The following is a 23,007-nucleotide window of genomic DNA, read 5'->3' on the forward strand; positions in this document are numbered from 1 at the left end:
TCATGTTCATTTTTTAAACTGTCGGTATTTACATTGTCGCCAGGTCCCAGAATGACTTTAAAAACTTTTCGTTTCGACTTCGTGCTTGACGCTTTAATAGGATAGCCATTTACCCAATATAAACATTCAAATAAATTAACACTTACGAGGGGTGCCTTTTATGTGTCGGGATTATTTCAACCCTGGTGTTGCAATCTGGCAACTGACAGCTGTATCGCAAAGTTTGACATTTTTTGGCTTTTACGTACTCAGAACGTTTTGAAATACCAGCGCTATTTGTGTTGTTTACAGTAACTTAAAAGATTCATCTCGGTCCAAAAATGGAATTAAGTCGTCAACATTTTCGTGCGATTATTTTTTACAACTTTCACTTGGATTAACTCAGCAACATTGCATGGATGAACTTAATTCATTTTTTGGCGATGAAGCTCCATTAAGGGCCAGTGTTTATCGATGGTATGGTGAATTCAATCGTGGTCATAGTTCACTCCAAGACGAATTTCGTGAAGGTCGTCCAAAATCAGTTGTTGTTCCGAAAACCATTGATGCTGTGCGCGAACTGATATTGCAAGATCGTCATGTGACCTATCGTGAGATTGAGACAATCTTAGGCATTAGTGGGACCAGCATACATTCAATATTGCATAAACATTTGACTGTCAAAAAAATTTGTTCGCGTTGGATCCCACACAATTTGTCAATAGCTCAAAAAAAGGCTCGAGTCGATTGGTCGAAGGAAATGCTCAAAAAATACGACCGCGGGGCTTCGAAACACGTCTGTGACATCGTGACAGGTGATGAATCATGGATTTACGCGTATGAGCCCGAAAGTAGACAGCAGTCGACTGTATGGGTGTTTCAAGATGAGCCAAATCCAACAAAAGTTGTTCGCGCACGAAGCACTTCCAAGCAAATGGTCGCCTGTTTTTTCAGAAAAACTGGGCATGCCGAAACCGTACCACTAGAACAACACAGAACAGTAAATTCTGAGTAGTACACAACCATTTGTTTGCCAGTTGTCTTCCAAGAAGTTAGGAAAACCAATCGCCAAAGACTGATCGCTCCTCACCAGGACAATGCGAGCTCTCACACATCGGCTCAAACAACTGCATTTTTGAGCACCCAAAACATCAAATTAATGGGTCATCCGCCGTATAGTCCTGACTTGGCACCGAATGACTTCTTTTTATTCACGTACGTAAAAAACAAACTGAGAGGTCAACGTTTTTCGACACCTGAGGAAGCGGTTGCGGCATTCAGAATGCATGTTTTGGAGGTACCTCATTCAGAGTGGCAAAAGTGCTTCGACAATTGGTTCAAACGCATGCAAAAGTGTATAGATCTTAATGGAGAATATTTTGAAAAACAATAAAGTGATTTTCGATGATTAAAATTTGTTTTTGTTCTCTAATCCCGACATATAAAAGGCACCACTGGTATTAGTTGATCCCAAAATAAAAAATAATCAAGAGAGCAAATTCAAGGGGTAAAAAAACGCAACCGTGAAGATCCGCTTTTAAATTTAGTATGTAATATAGTATCGTATATTATATCTGTGTCACTCAGACGCAGAAAACAGTTTTTTTTATTAAAAAACCAAGCACAAAATGGCGTAGTAATGGGATACTACAGTACCTACTTGTACTCACGTAAAAGTTTGTTTTTGGGGTAACTTCTGGAAGTGTTTTAGTTGGTCTGAAACAAAATTAAAATAGCTTTCGATTAATAATACAATTTTATTCTATAAATATACTTATATAAACATACAAATATATTTATAAAAACTTCAAAAATTCTAAATTTAGCATATATTAAAAAAACTAATATTTACCCTGTTAAAAAAAAACAAATATTGTAGCTCTGGAAACTTTAATAATACAAACTTATATATAGGGAATTCACATAGCTTAATAAAGTTGGAAGCCATAAAGCAAAGTTTTAAAGCAAAGTTTTAAGTCTGAATTTTGTTGTAATAAATCAGTTCCTAAAACTTTTGCTGCATAAGAAATTTTTGCATTACACATAACACAAGCGCAAATGAAGTGTAGTAAACCGAAATCAGCCGAGCTGTTATAGCAACTCATACACATAGCACTCACAGCTATATTTTTTAGTTTCTTTTTCTTTGCAAGCCAACAACAAACGTTTTAAACTAATATATTACAAATATTAGGCAAAAAGAAATACATTATTTTCGCGGTAGATGGATGTAGTGATCGATATCTCGTATAGTATCGACTAAACAATTTAAAATTTACGCTCGTTGTCAAGGAGACACTTCACAATTTAAAAATTCGTCTGCTGTTTTTTTCTCTTTCATGCCAATTTTGCATTAACTCTCTCGATGAAAAATGCACTTTTCAGGAAACCTTTTTTCCTTGAATAAAAAAACATTTATTTGGCTTTATCTCGAAAACTACATCAACGTAGAAAAGCCACCGACTTTACTTAGGAATAGGATTGTCTGGTTCCTGAGTTTCTTGTTATAAGCCGAATCTACTAAGGCAAAGTTGTTTACTAAAAAACAAAAACATTAAATCTACGCAGTCAAAATTTATATGTACATGTATATGCATAAAGTTTTATAACTTTAAGCTTCATTTCTATGTTTGTTTCATAATAATGATTTTTAATGATACCGTAGCCTATCTACCGGGGTGCATCTACAGGGTGGGCCATATAGCGTTTGCTTTTTGAACTAGCTATTTTTTTGAGAATGGTAACACCAATGTAATATCAAATGTGTTCATAATTTACTTAAAGGTTTGACATTTACGAAATGGGACGCTATCCGCTTGAACAAAATTGGGAAATATTGAAAACCGATCTCCAAAATGGTGAGTCTTCTTCTTCTTTTCACATGAAGCTCATTTTTACATCGGTGGCTACGTCAATAAGCAAAATTGTCGGATTTGAGGCTCACACGTCACTGTAGAGAAGCAAATGCATCCACAACGAGGTACTGTTTGGTGCGGTTTTTGGTCATCGGGCAACTTTTTTTCGAAAATGAGCGAGGAGCCGCGGTCAGAGTAAATGACGAGCGCTACCGTGACATGCTGAACGAGTTGTTTCCAAAAATTGAAGAGGATGACATGGACGACATGAGGTTTCAACAGGACGGTGCAACTTGTCACACTACCAAAGTTACACTCGAACTTTTGGCTACCGTTTTTGAAAACCGAATAATCAGCCGAAATTCCGATATCAATTGGCCGCCTCGGAGCTGTGATTTAAGCCCGTTGGACTATTTTTTGTGAGAAGCCGTTAAGGACGAATGCTATGCGAACCATCCAGAGACGATTGATGCTTTAAAACACGAAATCGAAGTTGCCATTCATGAAATTGGAGCCCAAACAATCGAAAATGTGTTTGAAAATTGGGTTGATCGAATGGTCTACTGTAAAGCCAGTCGTGGCAGTCATTTGAGCGATATTATTTTTCATTCATAAATGACAATGTTCAATCTTCAAAATGAAGAAAAAAGTTTAAAAAATATTGATTAGTTTTGTTTTTTTTATAGCCGATTCAAAAAGCAAATTTTACATGGCCCACCCTGTGTTTATTGCATCTTTTCCGAAGGAACATAGGTGTGTATGTATCTTAAACTTAACCTGGTATGGTTTGGTTAAAAAAACATTTTTTGTTTTGAGATTCAAGCAAGAACGAATATTTCGTATAAAAAAATTATTAGTGAACCGTGTTATTTGAAAATCGTTTAAGAAAATACCCTGCGAAAGGAAGATTGGGTGTACACAATCTCTACTGTGAAAATATCTAGCTTATATTAAAACTTCCAAACAAATAAAAAAGTGGCATTCATTGAAATCCCTGAAATGTGAACTTAAACTAAAATTTTTTCTTTACTAAAATGAAATAAGATGTATACCTGAAACTGTACAAGTTTCGTAATAAAACAGATGGGTACCATCAAGTGTACAATATGTAACCCTTTTTTCCATTATATATTTGGGTTTTGCACCATTAACGGCACCTTCTGTCACAGCTAATGCTCGGTTTGTTATTATGTCAAAAAAGTTGTGAGCACTATAAATATTTTCCCAGAAAATACCACTTTTACCGCAACTGACACACTCTATGAAACTTGCATAGTAGTAGTAACCCTAGCAAATTAACCCTCCGATGTTCGGTGCCTTATGATGCGGTAAGTGCATCATAAGGGTCTGCCCAGACCCATACAAATAATGTTAGAAATACGGTTTTAAAAATAATTGTATTTATTTATTTGAACGGATTAGTATCATTTACGAAGAGCAATTGGGTTTACAACTATATATATTAGTTGCATGGAATGTTCATTAAGACATATGGGACGATTACATTTGCTGCAGTTATAACGAGTTTTACGTCGCCTTTTCGATGAAGAAGCAGCACAATGGTAGCACGATGACCGTGTTGAAGCATCTTGAGCATACGATTGTTGCTGTGCTGCATCTGATGTCGATGGACAAGATTCCGGTACCTAAAAGTAGCGAAATAATTTATTTTAAATTAGTAAATATGAATACATGCATACACATATCTTTATACGCGGAGATATATGTAGGTGTGTATATAATTCATACTCAATTTGATATTGAAAAGATTCATTGCTTGTCTTATATGAGCAAACCTCCATACTAATGGATTAGTCGCCCGTTTCGTCATATGTGGGATAACTAGCTGCCGTGCCAATTCAATGATAAATGAGCGCCTCTTATCGCTCTGCTTTGCCGGATTCAGCTCGTCATAGATGATGAATGAGGCCAAACCGGCAATATCAAGCATATTATAAAACTTTGCCAGTGGCCAACGGTTTGTCCAGCGTTTGCACGAATAGCCAGTCAACATTTGATCTATTGTATCTACCCCCGCTTTAAATTTATTGTAGTCCAAAATTTGATCTGGCTTGAATCCTTTCAATGGATCGGTGCTTTGACGGTAATGGGCAGTGGATAACATAATTACTGGCTTTTTCGGCTTTACCATATACGAGCACAGAGCGATATTATTATTGTGATACCAAAATAAAGTGCTTTTAACATCACGCTTCGGGTTAAGCAATTCATGCGGAATGAAGGTATTATTTTTTCTTACGGTACCGACGAAAGCCACACTACGAGCCATCAACATTTTTGCCAAGTTGTATGTTGGAGAAAAATTGTCTGCATAAACAGTCCTACCGCTGTTCATATAATTTTCCATCAATTTCATGACGACCCGTTCACCTTGATTCGTTTCTCGCTGGCCACCTGGTGGTTTTCCGGTATAAATTATACCTTTCAAAGGGTAGTTTGAAACAGAGTCACAAATCCACCACACTTTCATTCCATATTTTGCCGGCTTACTCGGAATATATTGGGTGAATCGAGTGCGCCCACGATATGGAAATAACTGTTCATCGACGGTTACATGACAATCCGGAGTGTATGCTTTCTCTAAATTGGCCATCAGCATGAGCCATACATCGTCCAGGGCAGCAGATTTAGCTTATTGTAACTGGCCCACAATTCTTTCGCTGGCTGAGAATTCGAGTGGAATATACCAGCAATAAGTAGCATACCAAAGAAAAGCATACATTTCGTCTTCGTTAGTCATTACCCAAGAACGCTGTTTATTACTGGGATGCTTTTCATTCCATAGACGAGGATTTGAATTCCACATCTTACAATCTTTCGACCTGTATATAAGGCCCTATGTAATAGATGTGCTGCATGATTCCATTGTGGTTGAAGCCTGAAGGGCGATAGGTTCTCTCCTCAATATCATCATGGTTTTCATCCAGAACAGCCCCTAACTCGATTTCCTGTTCTATATCTGATGCTTCACCGAAGTCATCTTCATCTGGAAAATATTCATCATCTTCTACGTCGCCACTTGTTTCAAATGGATCGGACTCTTGTTCAATTTGTGCCTGAAGTCGCTGACGTTCTTCCGGACTCACATTTGCTGCACTTAGCTCACGAAGCAAACGCGTTATCACATCAACTTCATCCATATTTACTTGTTCCATTTTATTTAAAAAAACACTTCCCACTAATTAAAAAACACGTGTTCACTTTAATTTTCAAATGTCAACTAAAAAATTATCTCTGCCGCTACCTCCGCTAACAGTTTAGTTGTTTACACCTAACGGTTAACCAATTTACATGAGAAGCTTATATGGGTCTGCACAGACCCATGTGAGCTTAATTAACGAAATTAGTTTAAAATTATTATTTTTACAACAAATACAGCAAAAATCTTAATTTTGCTACTTCATTGTGTTTAGCACACTACATTTTAGGAAGTCATGGACTAGGAAGCCTCAGATATTAAAAATAAGAGATCTACATACATTTAAAGATCGAATGGGTCTGGCCAGACCCATATGAACATCGGAGGGTTAAATAAAGCAATGATGATGTATGTACACAGTTTAGTTTTTATACATGTAAGTAACACATACACACATACTTTTATAGAAAAAAAGTTTGGAAAACTTTAATTACGAAATCCGTGTTACGTGACAGAAGTGGTTTGAAAAAAGTGGGCGGAAAAAATTTGCTGTTGCATTTGCATATGAAGTACTCGTATATTATAGTTGTAAAGCGCCAGCAGTCGAATTAACTAGTTGGTAACTACCTTACGACTAGTTTACATTATAACGGGTGATTTTTTAGCTATTATCTTTTTAAACAGTTGGTTTAAACAGCTGACGCACATTTCGTGTTTTGTTTCACTGTTAATTATCTTCAGTTTGGTCTATAATTTAACCATGAATCGCCTTACAAACGAACAATGCTTGTAAATCATTGAATTTTATTATAAAAATGCGTGTTCTGTTAAGAAAGTTTGAGATTCACTTTTTTATCGAAAAATTGTGTTCAGCGACGAAGCTCATTTTTGGATTAATGGGTACGTAAATAAGCAGAATTGTCGATTTTGGAGTGATGATCAGCCAGAAGAATTGCAAGAGCTACCAATATATCCAGAAAAGGTCACAGTTTCTTGCGGTTTATGGGCTGGAGGACCGTACTTCTTCAGATGCTGCGAATAGTACCGTAACTGTGAATGGTGAGCGCTACCGTGAAATGATATCCAACTTTTTTTGCTCACAATGCAAGAGCTTGACTTGCATGACATGTGGTTTCAGCAAGACGGTGCCACATGCCACACAGCACGCGTAACAATGGACTTGTTGAGAGGCGAGTTCGGTGAACATTTTATTTCACGTTCGGGACCTGTCAATTGGCCACCCAGATCGTGCGATATAACGCCTTTAGATTATTTTTTTTGGGGCTATATTAAAGCTCATGTCTATTCAGACAAGCCTGCTCCAATTAACGCATTGGAAGACAACATTAAAGTATTTATATGTAAGATACCGGCCGAAACATTGGAAAGAGTATACCAAAATCGGACTAAGCGGATGGACCATTTGAAGCGCAGTCGCGGTCAACATTTGCATGAAATAATCTTCAAACATTAAATTATATGAACTGTACTATCGATTTAAATAAAAATTGCATTAATTTTTCTGAATTTTATGTGTGTTTTTTTGAAAAACATTCTTATAGCTCTTAAAAAAATCACCCTTTGGTATCAGTCTTATACTTAATGAACTCGTTTATAACGAAATTGCCATATTTAAGCTGAATAGCAACCCAAAGCAATTACATCCACTGAAAACAACTGTTTGATGTGGCCTATGGGCTGGAGGAATCATCGGCCCATACTTCGTCAAAGGCTAGGCTGGCGCCAATGTAATAGTGAATGGCGAACGCTATCGCGTCATGATAAACGACTTTTAGATACCGGAAATTGAAGTCTGTGATCTACATTATATTTGGTTACAACAAGATGGCGCTACTTGCCATAGATAACGTGAAACAATGGATTTACTGCGTCGTCGCAATTTATTTCTCGTCTCGGACCAGTGAACTGACCACCAAAATCGTGTAATTTCGCAACTTTGGACTTTTGTAAAGTCTGACTTCTTTGTGGATAAACCAGCTTCAATTTTTTGTTGTTTTATTTCTAAATTGATGGTCCTTTATTTCTTTATAGACAGTACTCAGCACTACATTGTACAAAGTTTATAGAAATTCGTCAAAATTTTATTAAAATTTTCAAATCTCTAATCAAAATTAAAAAAAAGTTTCAAATTTGAAATCGGTGAAAACTTTCGTGATTCATTTTTGCTGATTTTTTTCCTTCACTATTTTTCACTCCGTATAAAAAAAGCTGTGCATTCGTTATATGGGTAAAAATGCGCTACATCTTCAGGAGAAAAAACTATCGAAAGTCAATGAAAATTTTAGCTACTTAAAATATATACAGTAATTTATTAGCCCATAAAACTGCGTACTCAAATTTTTAACAAGTATTGATTAAAGAGTTTGAGATTTTGTTGAACATTTATCGAATCTTTATAAATCTCATACACAGCTTGAAACTATGATTATTATGGTTTTTTATTGAAATGATTTGGTTTGAGGAGATTCTTATTTTTTTATTCACAAGTGATTTTTTTACACGGAGGCGCAAAATTAATCATAAATTTCGTTTATGAATTTCTCTTTTACTAAATAAAAAGAGTTTAGGAAATCTTTAGTTTGGCCTCTACGCGGTCCATTGCTTGTGATTAATTTTGCGTCACATTTAAGATTCTCACTCGTTTCACTAATTCGTAAAATGGTTCCGAGACCTCAAATAAAATTCGTGGAGCTTAAAAATGTGTTACAGTTTTTAACTATATTTTAATAAATGACTTGCTGAAAAGAGAGAGAGAAAGAAAAGAAGGAGTGGTACCTACATAGCTCAAATCTCCGAATTAAATCGTACTACCACCACCTAGTGAATCCAATGTACCGAAATTGCATTTAAATCAGTTCAGTGGTTCGCGAGTGCGTAGAGAACATACAAACATACAACATAACCTTTTTTATGACTACCAGAAAAACAACAAACACAATGAAATAGTATTTATTTTGCTTTCAGTCATTATTGGCTATTGTACAACTGGTACAATTCTGGTCTCTATCGAACTAGTCCGCCCTCTGCCACACTTGCCTTTTCACTGCAGGATATGATTTACAAGTTTCAAGCGCAAGTTTATATTTACTGACTGCGTTACCGCATTTGACTTATTTTAGGTGCAAATCAGCAAGTCATGCAGCGCATTTTAGCTCAAACAATTTGGACTGAGCTCCTCTTCAAATTTGTGGTGTATCTTTTTTCTATGTATTTTTATATAAACCAATTTTTTTGTATAAGAAGAGTTTGGAAAATTTATTAATGCTGGCAAAGGGCTACTATTGGACATAAACTTTTGACATTTCTTTTACCTTTCATGACCGAGGTGGGTCAGCAATTAATCGAAATGACTAATAAACAGCTTAAGATAGAAAAGGATGGTTGGTAACCTCGGCGTGCCAGTTTCCGAATGAATGGTTTCTGACCTTCTCGAAATCTTTTTGGAGAAACTAATAAATTGGATGGGCAAAAAGGGTGGTAATTTATTAATTACTTAATTTACAGAAAGTTGTCAAAAGTTCCAATTAAAATTCATTTGATTTAGGCCAACAGAGTTGCTTGGAGCGTGAGTCTTATTTTACAATGTGTTCGGTAGATTTTCTGGTAATTATTTTCAGAAAATTATATTCAAGAATGTAAGAGCTGTAAAGTTGTGGAATGCTTTACTTATTGAAATAAAAGTAAAATGTAATTCAAGAGGCTTGAAATTTCGAGTTCAGAGTTTAGCAAATCCACTGCGTTTATGTGTAATTATAACAATAATAATTGCACCCTTCAGATGGAAAATGGTTTTGTATAAGGAGACTTTTCGTGGCATAAATACATTCGAGAATTCGACATTGCCGGTCGAGGAACGACCTCATAGAAAAAAAACTTTCAAATAAACTAGTGCTTCATGCCCGGGCCCTACTGGAAGGTAGTCACGAACCAACCCTGCGTTTTCAGGCACTTTTTTTCTGACGGTGGTGGGTATTTTTTTCCATACATAAAACAAAAATATAGAACATCCGTTGTATTAAGATACAATCATCGCAATTTTTGAGCAATTCAAACTGTTCCCATATTAAACCCAACCGGGCACGCTAACAAACTGCTTAATCAAAATTTTAAAATTAAAGAAAAACCTGTAAAGTTGAAAATTTCAATGAAATTTTGTTAATTTTTTTTAACTTGCACAAAGTTTGAAACTTGAATTTACATATGTACAAGTATATGGCTTTTGGAGGCGAATGAACTAAGCTTGATAAAAACTATTAAAATTAAATAGGAAAAAATTCTTCTAACTTCTTAAAGAGTCCCTTCTACAGCATCTTCTGAAAGGCCTTCCAAGCTTTTTCTCATACTTACCTATTAAGCGGTATCCAGTGAATGCTTCGATAACAGTAGAAAGTATGTCCTCTTTTATTAGAGAGCGCACACCTCGTGTTCGGTTCCAGTCTAGTTTTGGCTTGCACTGAAATACGGCAAACCGCGCTTGGTTGCCACTTTTCCTCTCCATGTATACCAAATAAAATTCTAAGTAGCAGCTTGCAAGTGGCGTACTGAATAGCCAAGCGCACTTTTCCAGGAAGAATATGCTTGATCTTCTATTGCAACCTCATCTGCCATACAGTTTCCCTCAATGCAACAGTTACTCGGGATTTAGTTTGACCTTCTCCTACAGAGATCGGTGATAGTTATTGGCACAAGTTTAGAAATGAAAGTGGGCTCCAACATTAGAAAAATAAATCCTTTAGAAGTTGCTCTAAAAGTAACAGCGGCCGCCGCAGCCGAATGGGTTGCTGCGTGCATGGACATTTTTTTTTACGAGGAGGAAACATCGAAAGCCTAACCCCGGCAGTGTGGGACTTTAACCCGAAATAAACCTCCTACCGCCAAAGTACCGATCCCCCGGTACAAGCGTCATGTATTCGTCGGGAGGCGGTTTGAACACTAAACTCAACGTCCGTTATTTTCCTGATGCGATACGTCGAAAGTAGCATCTACTTGTTACCATCCACTGTTTAGATCATTCGATGAGAGAGCCACCCCTGTCATAACAGTACTCCCCCACTCACGATGTTTCTGTCCATACCATAGAAAAGTAAGTTTATATGTCCGGTATCGTCAGTTTGCCTGCATCCAAATAAATCAATCGAGAAAATGGTCCTATGGCACAACCGTAAGTTACTACATCGCAGGAAAAGTGTAGATTATTAGACTACAGTGCTTCAGCTATTTAGTGCCATGCTTTCGCTTTTTCGCCTTATCTCCATTTGTCTCAAATCATTGAGTACGAACGCTGACAATTTTTAATACAATCCCAAACTTCTTTAGATTGTACCATTGTGGAACAAGATTTTCAGGTGTTATTGGTTCTGCTATTTTGTTTTTCAAAAAATCTCGTTCTTTACTATATAGTATCTTTGGCAGTAAAAGAATATATGCTCCGCATTTTCATTTCCCTTGACACAAAATTGACATATACCTCCATCATCATGGCTATACTTGTGGAGATATTCTCTGAAGCAACCATGTCCTGTCAGAAACTGCGTCATATAAAATTCGACATTACTATGTTTTCTATCGACCCATGCCTGCACATTTCTAATGAGTCGATGTATCAATCTCCCTTTCGTTGTTATATGCCAACGTCTTTGCCATTTAGATAGGCTCTCGTACCTCATTTCTTTGCGCTACTCAGTATATCTGGGTGTGTTAGGCCAGAAATAATCCCGATAGCTTCATGAAACGGATACGAAATGATAGAAAAAGTGGTTTTCTCTGTTTCAACAGATCGCAAGGCGAGGAGATCGCAGGCAACAAACTTAATGCATTTCTGCCATGAAAATTGCCTCATAAAACACACCTGTACTTCGGAGATAGCATAAAAATTTAGGTCTCTCGGTTTGTGGAAAAGCATTAAGACGCACATCGCAAATAGGAGGAGGAGCTCGGCCAAAAATATATCTGTGGTAATATAAGAAATTTGCATTTTATTTTCTTCGAGAACATACTTACTTGTATATACAAAAAGTATATTTTACAAATTTCAAAAGAAAAGGTAATGGAAAAGAAAACTAACGAAGAAATGTTGCAAAGTATTAAAGAGTTTTTGAAAACTTTTGGGTTTGAAATAAAACTAGAACCAAGTAAAACTGACTTAGCTAATATTGATATTGTTTATAATGTTTATGGCCGCCATTGGTATTAACAACTGTCTTTATGATAGTTTTCTTCAGGAATTTTCTTTCATAACCCATTCTTCTCCAGTAACTCTTATTAGGCCTCATTTGTTTACTGATGTCATTTCTTCGACTTGTATTTTAAGAAGACCCACAAATTCTCTATTACCTTAAAGCCGGGCTTCATGCGGATTTATCCTTCACATTGACGCAGTTATAGAGCAGCCGTGTTCCAAATGAATGCGACTTATTTTTCGGGTAGTTTTCTTGATACAGTTATTATCTTAGTTTTTGAGGATTTTGAGGGCCTATACATCCAGATTAGTTAGCGCTTTATATTACATCGCTTCGCAGAAATCCATCCAAAAATTTTCTCCGCAATATAATTAGAAAAATCTTGAATTATGAAATGCCTTCACTTGATATGTATTTCCACACAATGGCGGATAATTTACCGAACTTCACGGTAAGGACTATACTTTGTAAAGCCCTGAGACATTTTCTCCAAAGTTTTCCAAGTACATCCTGATCATGTAATATGACATTGTTTTGGTTTCGCACATAAAATTATTTCCCTCTAGAACTCCAATAGCACAGAAATGTAAGTAGTACCAAATGACAGCCTTTACACGTTGGCTTTTGACGCGCTTTTCTGGACGATTATTTATGCTTCTTGAGCACTGGTCGATTTGTCTTTCTGTAGTCCATTGCCAGCTGTTTAGTGTTAGTGTGAGGATTATGGTAAGTCATATTTTGTTTAGATTCAGAATCTTATTCTCATCCCTTATTGTTAACTTTTTCTTGTCTGCCTCCAAAATTCTTCAACTACAGCCTGCTTTTTCTTTTCAACGTAATTTGAAATACTGTAAACGGTTCTCAACTTCATTGAGAGCATTTTGCCAAGTTCTTTTGTTAATCTTCCTTTGTAGTTTTTAAAAAATGTATACCGACTGAAGGCGATTTTCTGTCATGTTGCAAATAGCTTCAAATTGCATTCCAAACTATTCCAACAACTATTTTTAGTTCACTACTTAGTCGGAGACATATTTTCTTGTAGTTGTATCGTTGTATTTGACACAAGCAAAACTGTTTTTTGTTTTTGTTTTCAGTCCCGCTACCTCTACTTGCGCTGTAAAACATATGGTTTTGTCAATGTTCTTGGTAAAATAAAATTTAAAAATATAACTTTTTCACATTACTACTTATCATTGAGCTTAAATTGAAAGTTTAAAAATTACAATTTTTCAAATATTAAATGTTAATTTTGTTTCGAGCAAAATAAAGTTCACTTCAAAGTTTAACTCAAGCGCTAAATATAGTAGAAAAAACCATTCATTTCACTAAAGTTATATAATAATAATTTCAATAAAATTTACACTATGAGGGTTGTCCCTTATATTTTGAGCCCAATATGCTACAAATACGGTGCACCCAGACGTGGGTGAATAGAATTGGTCCTTTATGGATGCTCTTCTGCGCCCTCCCGAAGTAATATATAAAGCACTTCCGAAAAGGGTGTCTCCCCAGAAGGAGAGGAGGGATCGTTTCAGTGGCGGCCACACCACACGATGCAGTAGACGACGGTCGCTGTAAGTGCAAAGGCGTTTTGAACCCTACCTCACCCAACATAAAAAAAACAAAAAAGTCAACACACTTCTGCATTTTCTAAGCCATTTTTTGCACCTTAGAAGTGGATACCTCCAAAATGTTCTGTTTAAAGGCTTCAGCAGCTTCTTCAGGCGTTGAAAAACGTTGGCCTCGCATTTTTTTTTTTGATACTCGAGAAAACATTAGGTGTTAAATCAGGGCTGCAAGGCGGTTGGACCATTAATTCGATATTTTGAGTACCCAAAAACTATCTTTTGTGAGCTGAGACGTGAAAACTCACAGTTAAAGTTTATTCATCTTCGACGACTGGTTTTCCTTAATTATCCGAAAATTTTTTTCAAACAAGTTCTTGTGTACCACTCCGAATTGGCTGTTCCAAGTTTTTCTAGTAGTATAGTTGCGCCATGACCTGATTCTCCCGAAAAACAGGCGATCATTTACTGTGAAGTGTTTCTTCTGCGTACAACTTTTGTTGGACGGCCGAAATTCGTCCTGCCAGGATCGATGGCCGCGATAAAAGTCGTTGTACCAGCGTTTCACACTGGTTAAGTGTGGTACTTCATGGCCAATAGCTGAAGTAAGTAGATCAATGCACTCCTGCTTCGATAATTCACGCCGAAAATCGTAATAAATCATCGCACAAAATTTTTCTCAAGTTAATTCCATCTTTTGGGCCAGATGAATTTCTCAACACACTGAATTAAGAACAAATAAATAGCGTAGGTGAAAACGTTACAAGTAAGTTTATGTTAGTAAATACCCAATTTTTCGGTAAAAATATCGAAGTTCAGCTCATCACATGTAGTGTGGTAAAAGTGCAAAATATAAAGGCATCGCATTTACTTATACATATATTTCGCGTTTTAGTAGCTGCTCTTAAACAAATTTCATAGCACTTATATTCATTTCACGCAGAATAATTTCAATTTGACTATTTACTCAAATAAAATATTGTATTATTCTTTGATTATTTGCATACTTCTTTAATATAAACATCTTTCACGAATCGATATTCTGATAGCATTTGCAATTATTTACTTTAGCACTTATTGCTTCCCCATGTACGCGTACTCGTACATACATCTACGTTTGCATCATGCCTTGTAAACGCTGTCACTGTCTCTTTCCGCAGGGCACACAGAAAATCGCACTACCCTATCAAGCCAATCAGAAGCTGACGGTGAAGCAAATATTGACACATTTCACTGGCATGGACGCATCGGCTAAGAATCCCAAAGAGATATTTACTGCCGATATACAAAAAGATTTGCTACTACTTGAGGAGCAGGAGGGTTCGGTGAATTTCAAATTCGGTGTAGTGTACATGCAACCTGGCCAAGATTGTGATGATGAAATGCTGAGTAATCGTAAGTAGACAATAAGAATCTAAACTAAAAAGAAATTAACTAAGTAAAAGTAGAATTTAAAATTTGCAAAATTGTTTTTTTAGAATAAGAATAAATAAATTTCATATTATGTACAATAGTATGAGTGAGTATGCAGCTTCTCAATCACCTGAAATGTATACATGCAAATGGTGTTTTCAAACTTTTATATTCCACGCGTGCACTCATACATACATGCATATATGTACATACACTAGGTGTCATAATTTTACGCTCCACCTATTTTGTAAATTCGTATACTACTATCGTAGTAGTCATGCCAGCGACCGATTCTTCGGTAATACGTACTAGGGCGAGTATCAGAATTTTAAGCTCTTCATATGCGGATTTGCTTTTTGTGTTGTTAGGAAAATTGTTTGGTAAGGAAAATTATTATTTATACTTAATAAGTTAAACTTTATCGGTTTTCAATAGAACTCTGTGCGGGACCTTACAGTGGAAGCATAAAAAATTGTGAAAAGAATTCCAAAACTTTCGACAAATAAAAATAACAATAGGCAGGGCATGGATACCAGTTTAGATAGTAATTAAAAACATAACTGTGCTTTAATTACCAGAGGAGTTCCAAGAAACGTAGGAAGAGTTGCTAGAAAGAATCCCTAAAACAATAGAATATCTCTAATAAATAAGCAAAAACACATTGATTTCGAAAATGAGTTTATACTCGTACGCAAGCCTCCAGAATTTTTGATAAAGGTAGTTTTCGAATTGAAGCAAGTTTTGCATTTTTAGAAAGAAAGAAAGAATAATTGTATGGAGGAACTAAAGACCAGCGACCAACCTATAGAGAAGCATTTATTACCAACTGTAAAACAGAGCTGAACTGGGGTGATAACATCACGAGAATGGCACTGGTCTGGAACTCACAAGGGAGCAGAGGTCGCGGTCGACCAAAGAATACTTGGAGAAGGTCGATGTTGTGCGAACTAGCAGATGCCGACATCACATGGGGCTGCACAAAAATATGTAACAGCCCAGAACCGTGTACGATGGAACAGTCTTGTCGAGTTCCTATGCTGCCGAGCGGAGTGAACAAGGAACAATAAAAAGGTGGATTGATGGAGTGGGGATGTGTGGCAGCTGGTGGCGTGGGAAAATTGCAGTTTATTGATTAAAAATTAATAAGTTTGATTATTTGGATATTTTAAAATAAAGTTTAAAGCAAGGGGCGCTGGGGCTATGAAATAAATACTGCCTTCAACAAAACAATAACCCCTAGCATACAGCTAATAGGTACAGTAAAGCTATTGCTCCTATAATAATATAAGGGTTCATTCGGAACTTTTCACTCACTCGCCTGATGACTGAAATGCGTGTCGTGCTCATAAACCCACGCACTCACGACGAGACACTCCAGTAACGATGCGTTTGGTGAATGTTGGGTCGAATTCAGCATTGCAAATCATGTCTTTGGCGATATCAACGCGGTCCTTTTTTTGCATGAAATTAAAGTCCTTTGGAACTAACTTTACAGCTGCACCGCGCAAACCCGAAGCATTTACTACAATGTCCTGAACGGATTCATAAATGATGTTCAAGTTCTCTGCCTTGTAATTACTGATAAACTTTTCTTTCATTTTATTAATGTTTTCGATGTCGGCGGCCTGTCATTACTTCCGTCATTCTCGATGGACTCACGATCTCTTCTGAAGTCTTTGAAGTGAAACAGTTTCCCAACATTTATAAGGTTTTCGCGCCTTTTAATCCATTTCTAACGCAAAATTTAATACAAATTCAATGCATTTTGTAAAAAATTAAAAACACGCACAGAGGTACATTTACTCCAGACTTTTACAAATGTCCAGCAATGGCGATACAATTTTCGTAGGAGTGTCATCTGGCAGTTATCCAGGGAACTTTTTGATCAAGGTGGTATAGTTAAAAATAAAAGAGCAATTAATTCCAAAAACTTTGTTTCATGTTACTTTTTCAACTACCCGCAAACGAGCGTAGACTTATGACACTAAGTGTAAGTATAGTGGATACATGCATACCAGCAATTATGCTGAAAGAGTTTTCAAAGACTTTAGTTGAGCGAGAATTGCCAATTCATTTACGCAATTGCTAGTTATTTCTTCACTTATGTAAATGTTGTCATTCTTTTATATTGCTCATTTGAACAGAAGATGCGAGTCAAGACTTTGAAGACTTCCTGCACATACTAGGCGAACGGATACGGCTTAAAGGTTGGGATCGCTTCCGTGGTGGACTAGATGTGAAAGGTAAATTATCTCTATAAGTGACTAATACATTAAGAAATATATTATATTTACGAAAGAATGTGTGTATGCAGCCTACTACAGCAAATTGTGCAGTCAGGAAACGAACGATTTCGGGAATTGCAAGTCACTTCTTTACATATGTATTTATGTCATAATATTTGTATTCAGTATTCGGGCTGACTTCGCCTTCTCATAGTTGGTGGCACTAAATTGATGGTTCATGTTGGGACAAAGCGATGACAGCTGCTAACTCTAGAGTTCGGTGCAAATATATACCTAACTTGGCCCCTTGCTCACTTAGAACTTAAAACTCAAGCGAAAAAAACTGCGAGGATAAACATATAATACGTATTGAGGAAAATATATGCTATCCCTTACTACTTATGCATTTTATGAGGCTTTATTTTAAAAACCGGATGGTTTCGAACAAAAATTTCCGAAATGCATTTGTGAAAATTTTCATTTTTGATTTGACGGCCATTTATGGGTTCTATATCTGTTTGGCGACTTCCGCTTAACAACTTACCTGTTTGAAATCGCTGTTTTTGTGGAGAACTATTTGGACCCTTTCAAAATGGATATCATATATTGTAGATGTCATTCATATAGCTTTTTTTAAAGCTTTCGATGGATGGTCCTATTGTATATTTCAATTCAATTCTATTAATTTCATTTATCTTCATTTTATTAAATCAATGGGTGCACAACTTTACAGACTAGAGGTACAAAATTAAGATAACACTTACTTATATAGGGAAGACTTAAAAATAGTCATACATTTCATACTCCATTCGACGATTTAGTCTTTGACATGGCGAGAAGATACACCCATCAGACTAGAGGTATAGAATTTTACTTACTGCTAATGTAAATGTTCATTAAAACCTCCCATCAAAGAGCAAGCTAAACTAAAAGCATGGAACGTCAATGGAAGATTTAAAAGCAGACCTTTGAAATGTGAAAACAAATTTTTTTTTTTTTATATTTTCTTTTAACCTGCTGGAGGAGCTGGAGAGGAGGGGCTGCGAGGCGATTGTTAGAAGAAAGGTTTTAGATACTCTGATGAAATTGAAGCAGGGTTATCGTAATCTAGTTGTGAAATGGGCCGCAAATAACGGCCTATCGAAAAATCATTGAAGACGGAGCTCATCTGTTTTTCTCCCCGCAATAGTGGGTTCTCCGTGTGTGCTCTCTGACAGGGTGAAGTAAGTGGGACTTATCCTTCATTGAGGACTAACGGGGAAGACAAACATTGAGGATATAATTAAGAAGGCAACATTCGCCTGGAACCATACAATCAAGGGGCGGTATCGGCAAGAGATGGGACCTCCTCTCGCCTAAAGTCACGATTTGGCTTTATAGCACGATTATAAATCCAATCCTACTGTACGGAGTACTTGTCTGGACGAACTCGCTATTAAGGATGGCATCAGTTAAGTAGCTGATGAGGGTACAAAGTTCTGCCCTCATTGGAAAAAGTGGGACGCTCCGTGCCACTCCTACTCTAGTGCTCAACGTTAGGCTGAATATGGCACCCGTAGACATTGCAGGAAAAACTAAAGCTGCACACGCCGCAATCAGATTAAGGTGTTCGTGCCATAAGCTAGACTTAAGCTACGGACACTCTAGCATTCTTAAAAAATTTGAGTTTATCCCCATGGTGCTGGATTATTGTACATCCATGCTAGGATGTAAATATTTACTCTGACAGCCAGCCGCAATTTGGGCCTTGGGCTAGTTGTTTGTAAGTTCGAGATTGGTCGGGGAATGCCTGGCTTCTCTCTCGATTGCAACCGAATACTTCGATTTCACGCTCATTTGGGTTCTCGTTCACAGCGGCATAGAGGGAAACTGCTGGGCTAATGAGGTGGCTGGAGAGTGAACTTTGGAGACGGTTTGGTCGCAGAATGAGAGGATTGGGGCTCCCTTGAGAACCTGTGGTCTGTTCCTGGAAAGATTTGCCGCGCATCAACTCAGCGAGCACTGGGCTAGTGCGCAAACTCGCGAGATCCTTCTAGCCACGGGTTAATCAGGAGCGCTCGAAGGAACTCCTAAGGCTTACAAAGCCGCAGCTCTCGAATTTGGTGGGAATCCTTACCGGACATTGTCCATTAGTTGTCCATGCGGTGAGACTTGGGATTGCCTCAAGTATCTTGTTTTGTTAAGTAAAATTTCTTTTTGCAAGCACAAAGTTACTGAAAAACTCAGCCACACAAAAAACTCAGCTGTTCACAAGTTATAGACTGAAGAGTATTCATAGACCCCCAAAATGCATCTACAAAGCGTCCAGTTAATGATAAGTGTTACTCCAACAGTCCAGAGACGATATAAGAGTTGAAACATAAAATCGAAGTTGTCATTGGTGAGATAAGTGCTGGACCTTGGGAAAATATTTATACTGAACAATTTAGTTAACAGAATGGATTACTGTAAAGCCAGATGGGCGAGTGATTTTAAAGAAAATGTTCTCCATTTTTAAAATTGTGGTAGTGTCGCACCTAAATTAGATACGAATGGTCGTGAGCTCTATATATAAAAAAAAAAAAAAAATCAAATATAAAACCAAAAATAAAAGATCTGGATTTCGAAAAGATCAAGACTTTTTTTAGAAGTACAATATATTTTATATTAAGAAAAAAAATAGGAGGCAGAAAAACGTGGTCCCGTGGTCTCCATTTATGCGACTTATCCATTGCTGATATGAGCTATAATAAACCATCGACCTCTCTTCGAGTAACCGACAGCAATTTAGGGAAACTATAGCAGAATGGTGCAATTAGGTTCATAGGCAAATTTAATACTGCATCAAACTTAGATCCAGCTTATGTGGAACAAAGTGGTCACGAAATAGTTTCAGAGTTCTCGATTTCTGCCGATGATGAAGACAAAACTGTTTTTGAAACATCATTTTCTAATAAAAAAAAACCAACAGTGAGGAAATGAAATACGATTCTATTACGGAAAAAATCACCTAAAATGGGCTATAGATGGTCCAAGTCGAACCGTGAGAACAGCAGCTTACAACATATTTCGAATCCCGAATGCCAAACAAAATCTTAGTTCTGAGTTCTTATGAGCTATTTGTGTTAGGTGTTACAGTAGCTAGGACCTTAGCTCCATAAATTCATACTTGTTTCGATTCTTAAATGTTGATAAATCTTATTTTAGGTCTTATGATAACGATTGGTTCTTTTAAGGAATTTAGTTATTATGGATATTGATTTAACAGACATAGAGATGTGAAATTGGGTTTGTTCTCTACAACTGGCATACAGTTGACATGTGACTGAGTAACTATGACTATGATATCTGTAGTGCAAGTACGATGTATTGGGTTTGTGTTATTCATAAGATGACCGTGTGTTACTTTCGTGTGTCCTAACCAAAGACGTTCGAAGTTGTAGTCATTCGTTTAGACATAAGACATATTAAAATCACTTATAGTGATGATATAATAGACTGAATATCGTTCATACTATATGTTTACTCTATATACAAAGCCAATATTCTTTCAATGTAGCACGAACATTTGCGGAAATTTTACATTTTTTATTTTATTCCTAAATTTATTTTTTATTTGTGCAATCTGGTTTGCAAAACAATCAACAGTCAACACATTATTGAGCTGAATCTCGAATATAACTAAGAAAACAAGGTGTAAAAGAAATAAAAATATATCCTGAATCGTATTAACGAAACTTAACGTTTTTATTTTATATTTACTATTAATTAATTTTAATTCAATCAGAAACTAAATAGTTTAGCTATTTTAATGTAAAAAAAAGTTTAATAAAATAGCTTAGTACCAGTCACCAAGCCCACCATTAATGTACAATAACTTTTCGGAAGAATGCCACTTGAGGGTTAATAAAAGTTATTTTTTTTTACTATGACACTCTTTCATGATACATATACATTAGGCCGGGTCGATTTGTGGGGAGGCAAAAAAATCGCCCATTGCTCTGTGAAAATCATATTCTAGGGATCAAAATAAGAAACATTGCCGAAGGAACCATACCTCTAAAACAAATTCTGATGCCCCCCAATTTGGGTCGAACTTTTTAGTTTCTTTTCTCATGTAAAGGCCAAAAATGGTGATATTTTGAAATGATTGTATGAGGAACCCCCCGGGGAAGTTCCAGGGGGTGTGCTACTGGAATGGGTGGATCGGCCGTCCAAAGTTAGTGGGGGTCGGTCATACATTTGGACTCGATTGGAGCACTCTAAATGGGTCAAAGTGGGATTTTTCGTTCGACCCAAATTGGGGGACATCAGAATTCGTTTTAGAGGTATAGTTCCTTCGGCAAAGTTTCTTATTTTGATCCCTAGAATACGATTTTCACAGAGCAATGAGCGATTTTTAAATCGACCCGCCCTAATATACATATATATTCATTCAAATAAAAAATATATGCCTTGCTTACTCTGCAAGTCGAGTCAATACACCTGTTTAAAATAACTCAAAAAAAATACATTTTTTCCATGTCATTCTACATTTTTACTTTTATGTCTTTCAAAAATTCTACAGGCGATATGACTGGCAAATATTCGGTGTACACACTGTACGAGGGTCACGAAATAATGTTTCACGTGTCGACGATGCTGCCATATTCCCGGGATAATCGACAACAGGTGTGAGCCGAACAATAAACATGTTTTTTTGTTTCTCTACCGTACACTTTTGTAGCATAAAATTAAATGACGGCTTATCGTTTTTAAACACCAAGATTCTAAGTGCTTGTTTTTATATGATTTTTTCTTTTATTTTATGTTTTTTCTATGCAGGTGGAACGCAAGCGGCATATCGGCAATGATATTGTTAACATCATTTTCATTGACCAGCCAACCGCGAACAAGGCAAATACGGCTTGCGCGCAAATGTCTGCGGATGGGGTGCAGACGAAAGGTGGCAGCGAGGTCATACTTCCAACAGCATTTGATCCCACATGGATTAAGAGCCAATTTACACGTAAGCATAAAAATTCATTTTTATTTAATAGTTTCGCAAATGTATAAAAAATTGTATTTTATTATACTATATTCCTCTACCTTTCAATTAACACTTGCAATGCATGAATGCTTGCTGAGACCATAAATTTAAATTGTTACTTATCTAAAGCCTCATTTCAATTGGTTTTACAGATATTTTTGCGGTTGTCACAAAAATAGACCATGCCTATCGGTTGGCTGTGTTTTGCGATGAAAATGTGCCGCCCTTCGGACCGACGCTACCAAATCCACCAGAATTTACGGTAAGCATTCTAATAACACAATTGCTACCAATGCATTATCAGATCAATTAGAATTTTCCCTTATTTCGTGTTTTATAGGAATATCATAAATTTACGCACATATGCACACATACCAACATATAAATACCAACACACAAGTCTAGTAACTAAATGAGCATACACATGGCCACTCACACGCGTGTACTCTTCTTCAAAGGCACTCTTATCTGCAGCGTATCAATTGCACATTATCAGCGCGTAACGACTGTGAATGCACAAAGGATAAATACACAAACATATACACATAAATACATATGTATGTATGTACATTAAGGTGCCTCGGTCTCAATTTACAAGTTGT

General features: G+C 36.6%; 1 protein-coding gene across 1 annotated transcript in view; it reads left to right on the forward strand.

The window, feature by feature from the left end:
* LOC128857565 (GTPase-activating Rap/Ran-GAP domain-like protein 3) overlaps positions 1-23,007 on the forward strand; it is a 187,803-nt gene that overhangs the window by 127,784 nt on the left and 37,012 nt on the right. The window contains exons 6-10 of the mRNA XM_054093316.1: positions 14,920-15,154; positions 17,317-17,415; positions 21,944-22,047; positions 22,201-22,384; positions 22,558-22,667. Of these exons, the coding sequence (XP_053949291.1) occupies positions 14,920-15,154; positions 17,317-17,415; positions 21,944-22,047; positions 22,201-22,384; positions 22,558-22,667 (732 nt within the window). The remainder of the gene's footprint in view (positions 1-14,919; positions 15,155-17,316; positions 17,416-21,943; positions 22,048-22,200; positions 22,385-22,557; positions 22,668-23,007) is intronic.

Source organism: Anastrepha ludens, chromosome 3, assembly GCF_028408465.1.
Source record: "Anastrepha ludens isolate Willacy chromosome 3, idAnaLude1.1, whole genome shotgun sequence".
NCBI lineage: Eukaryota > Metazoa > Arthropoda > Insecta > Diptera > Tephritidae > Anastrepha > Anastrepha ludens.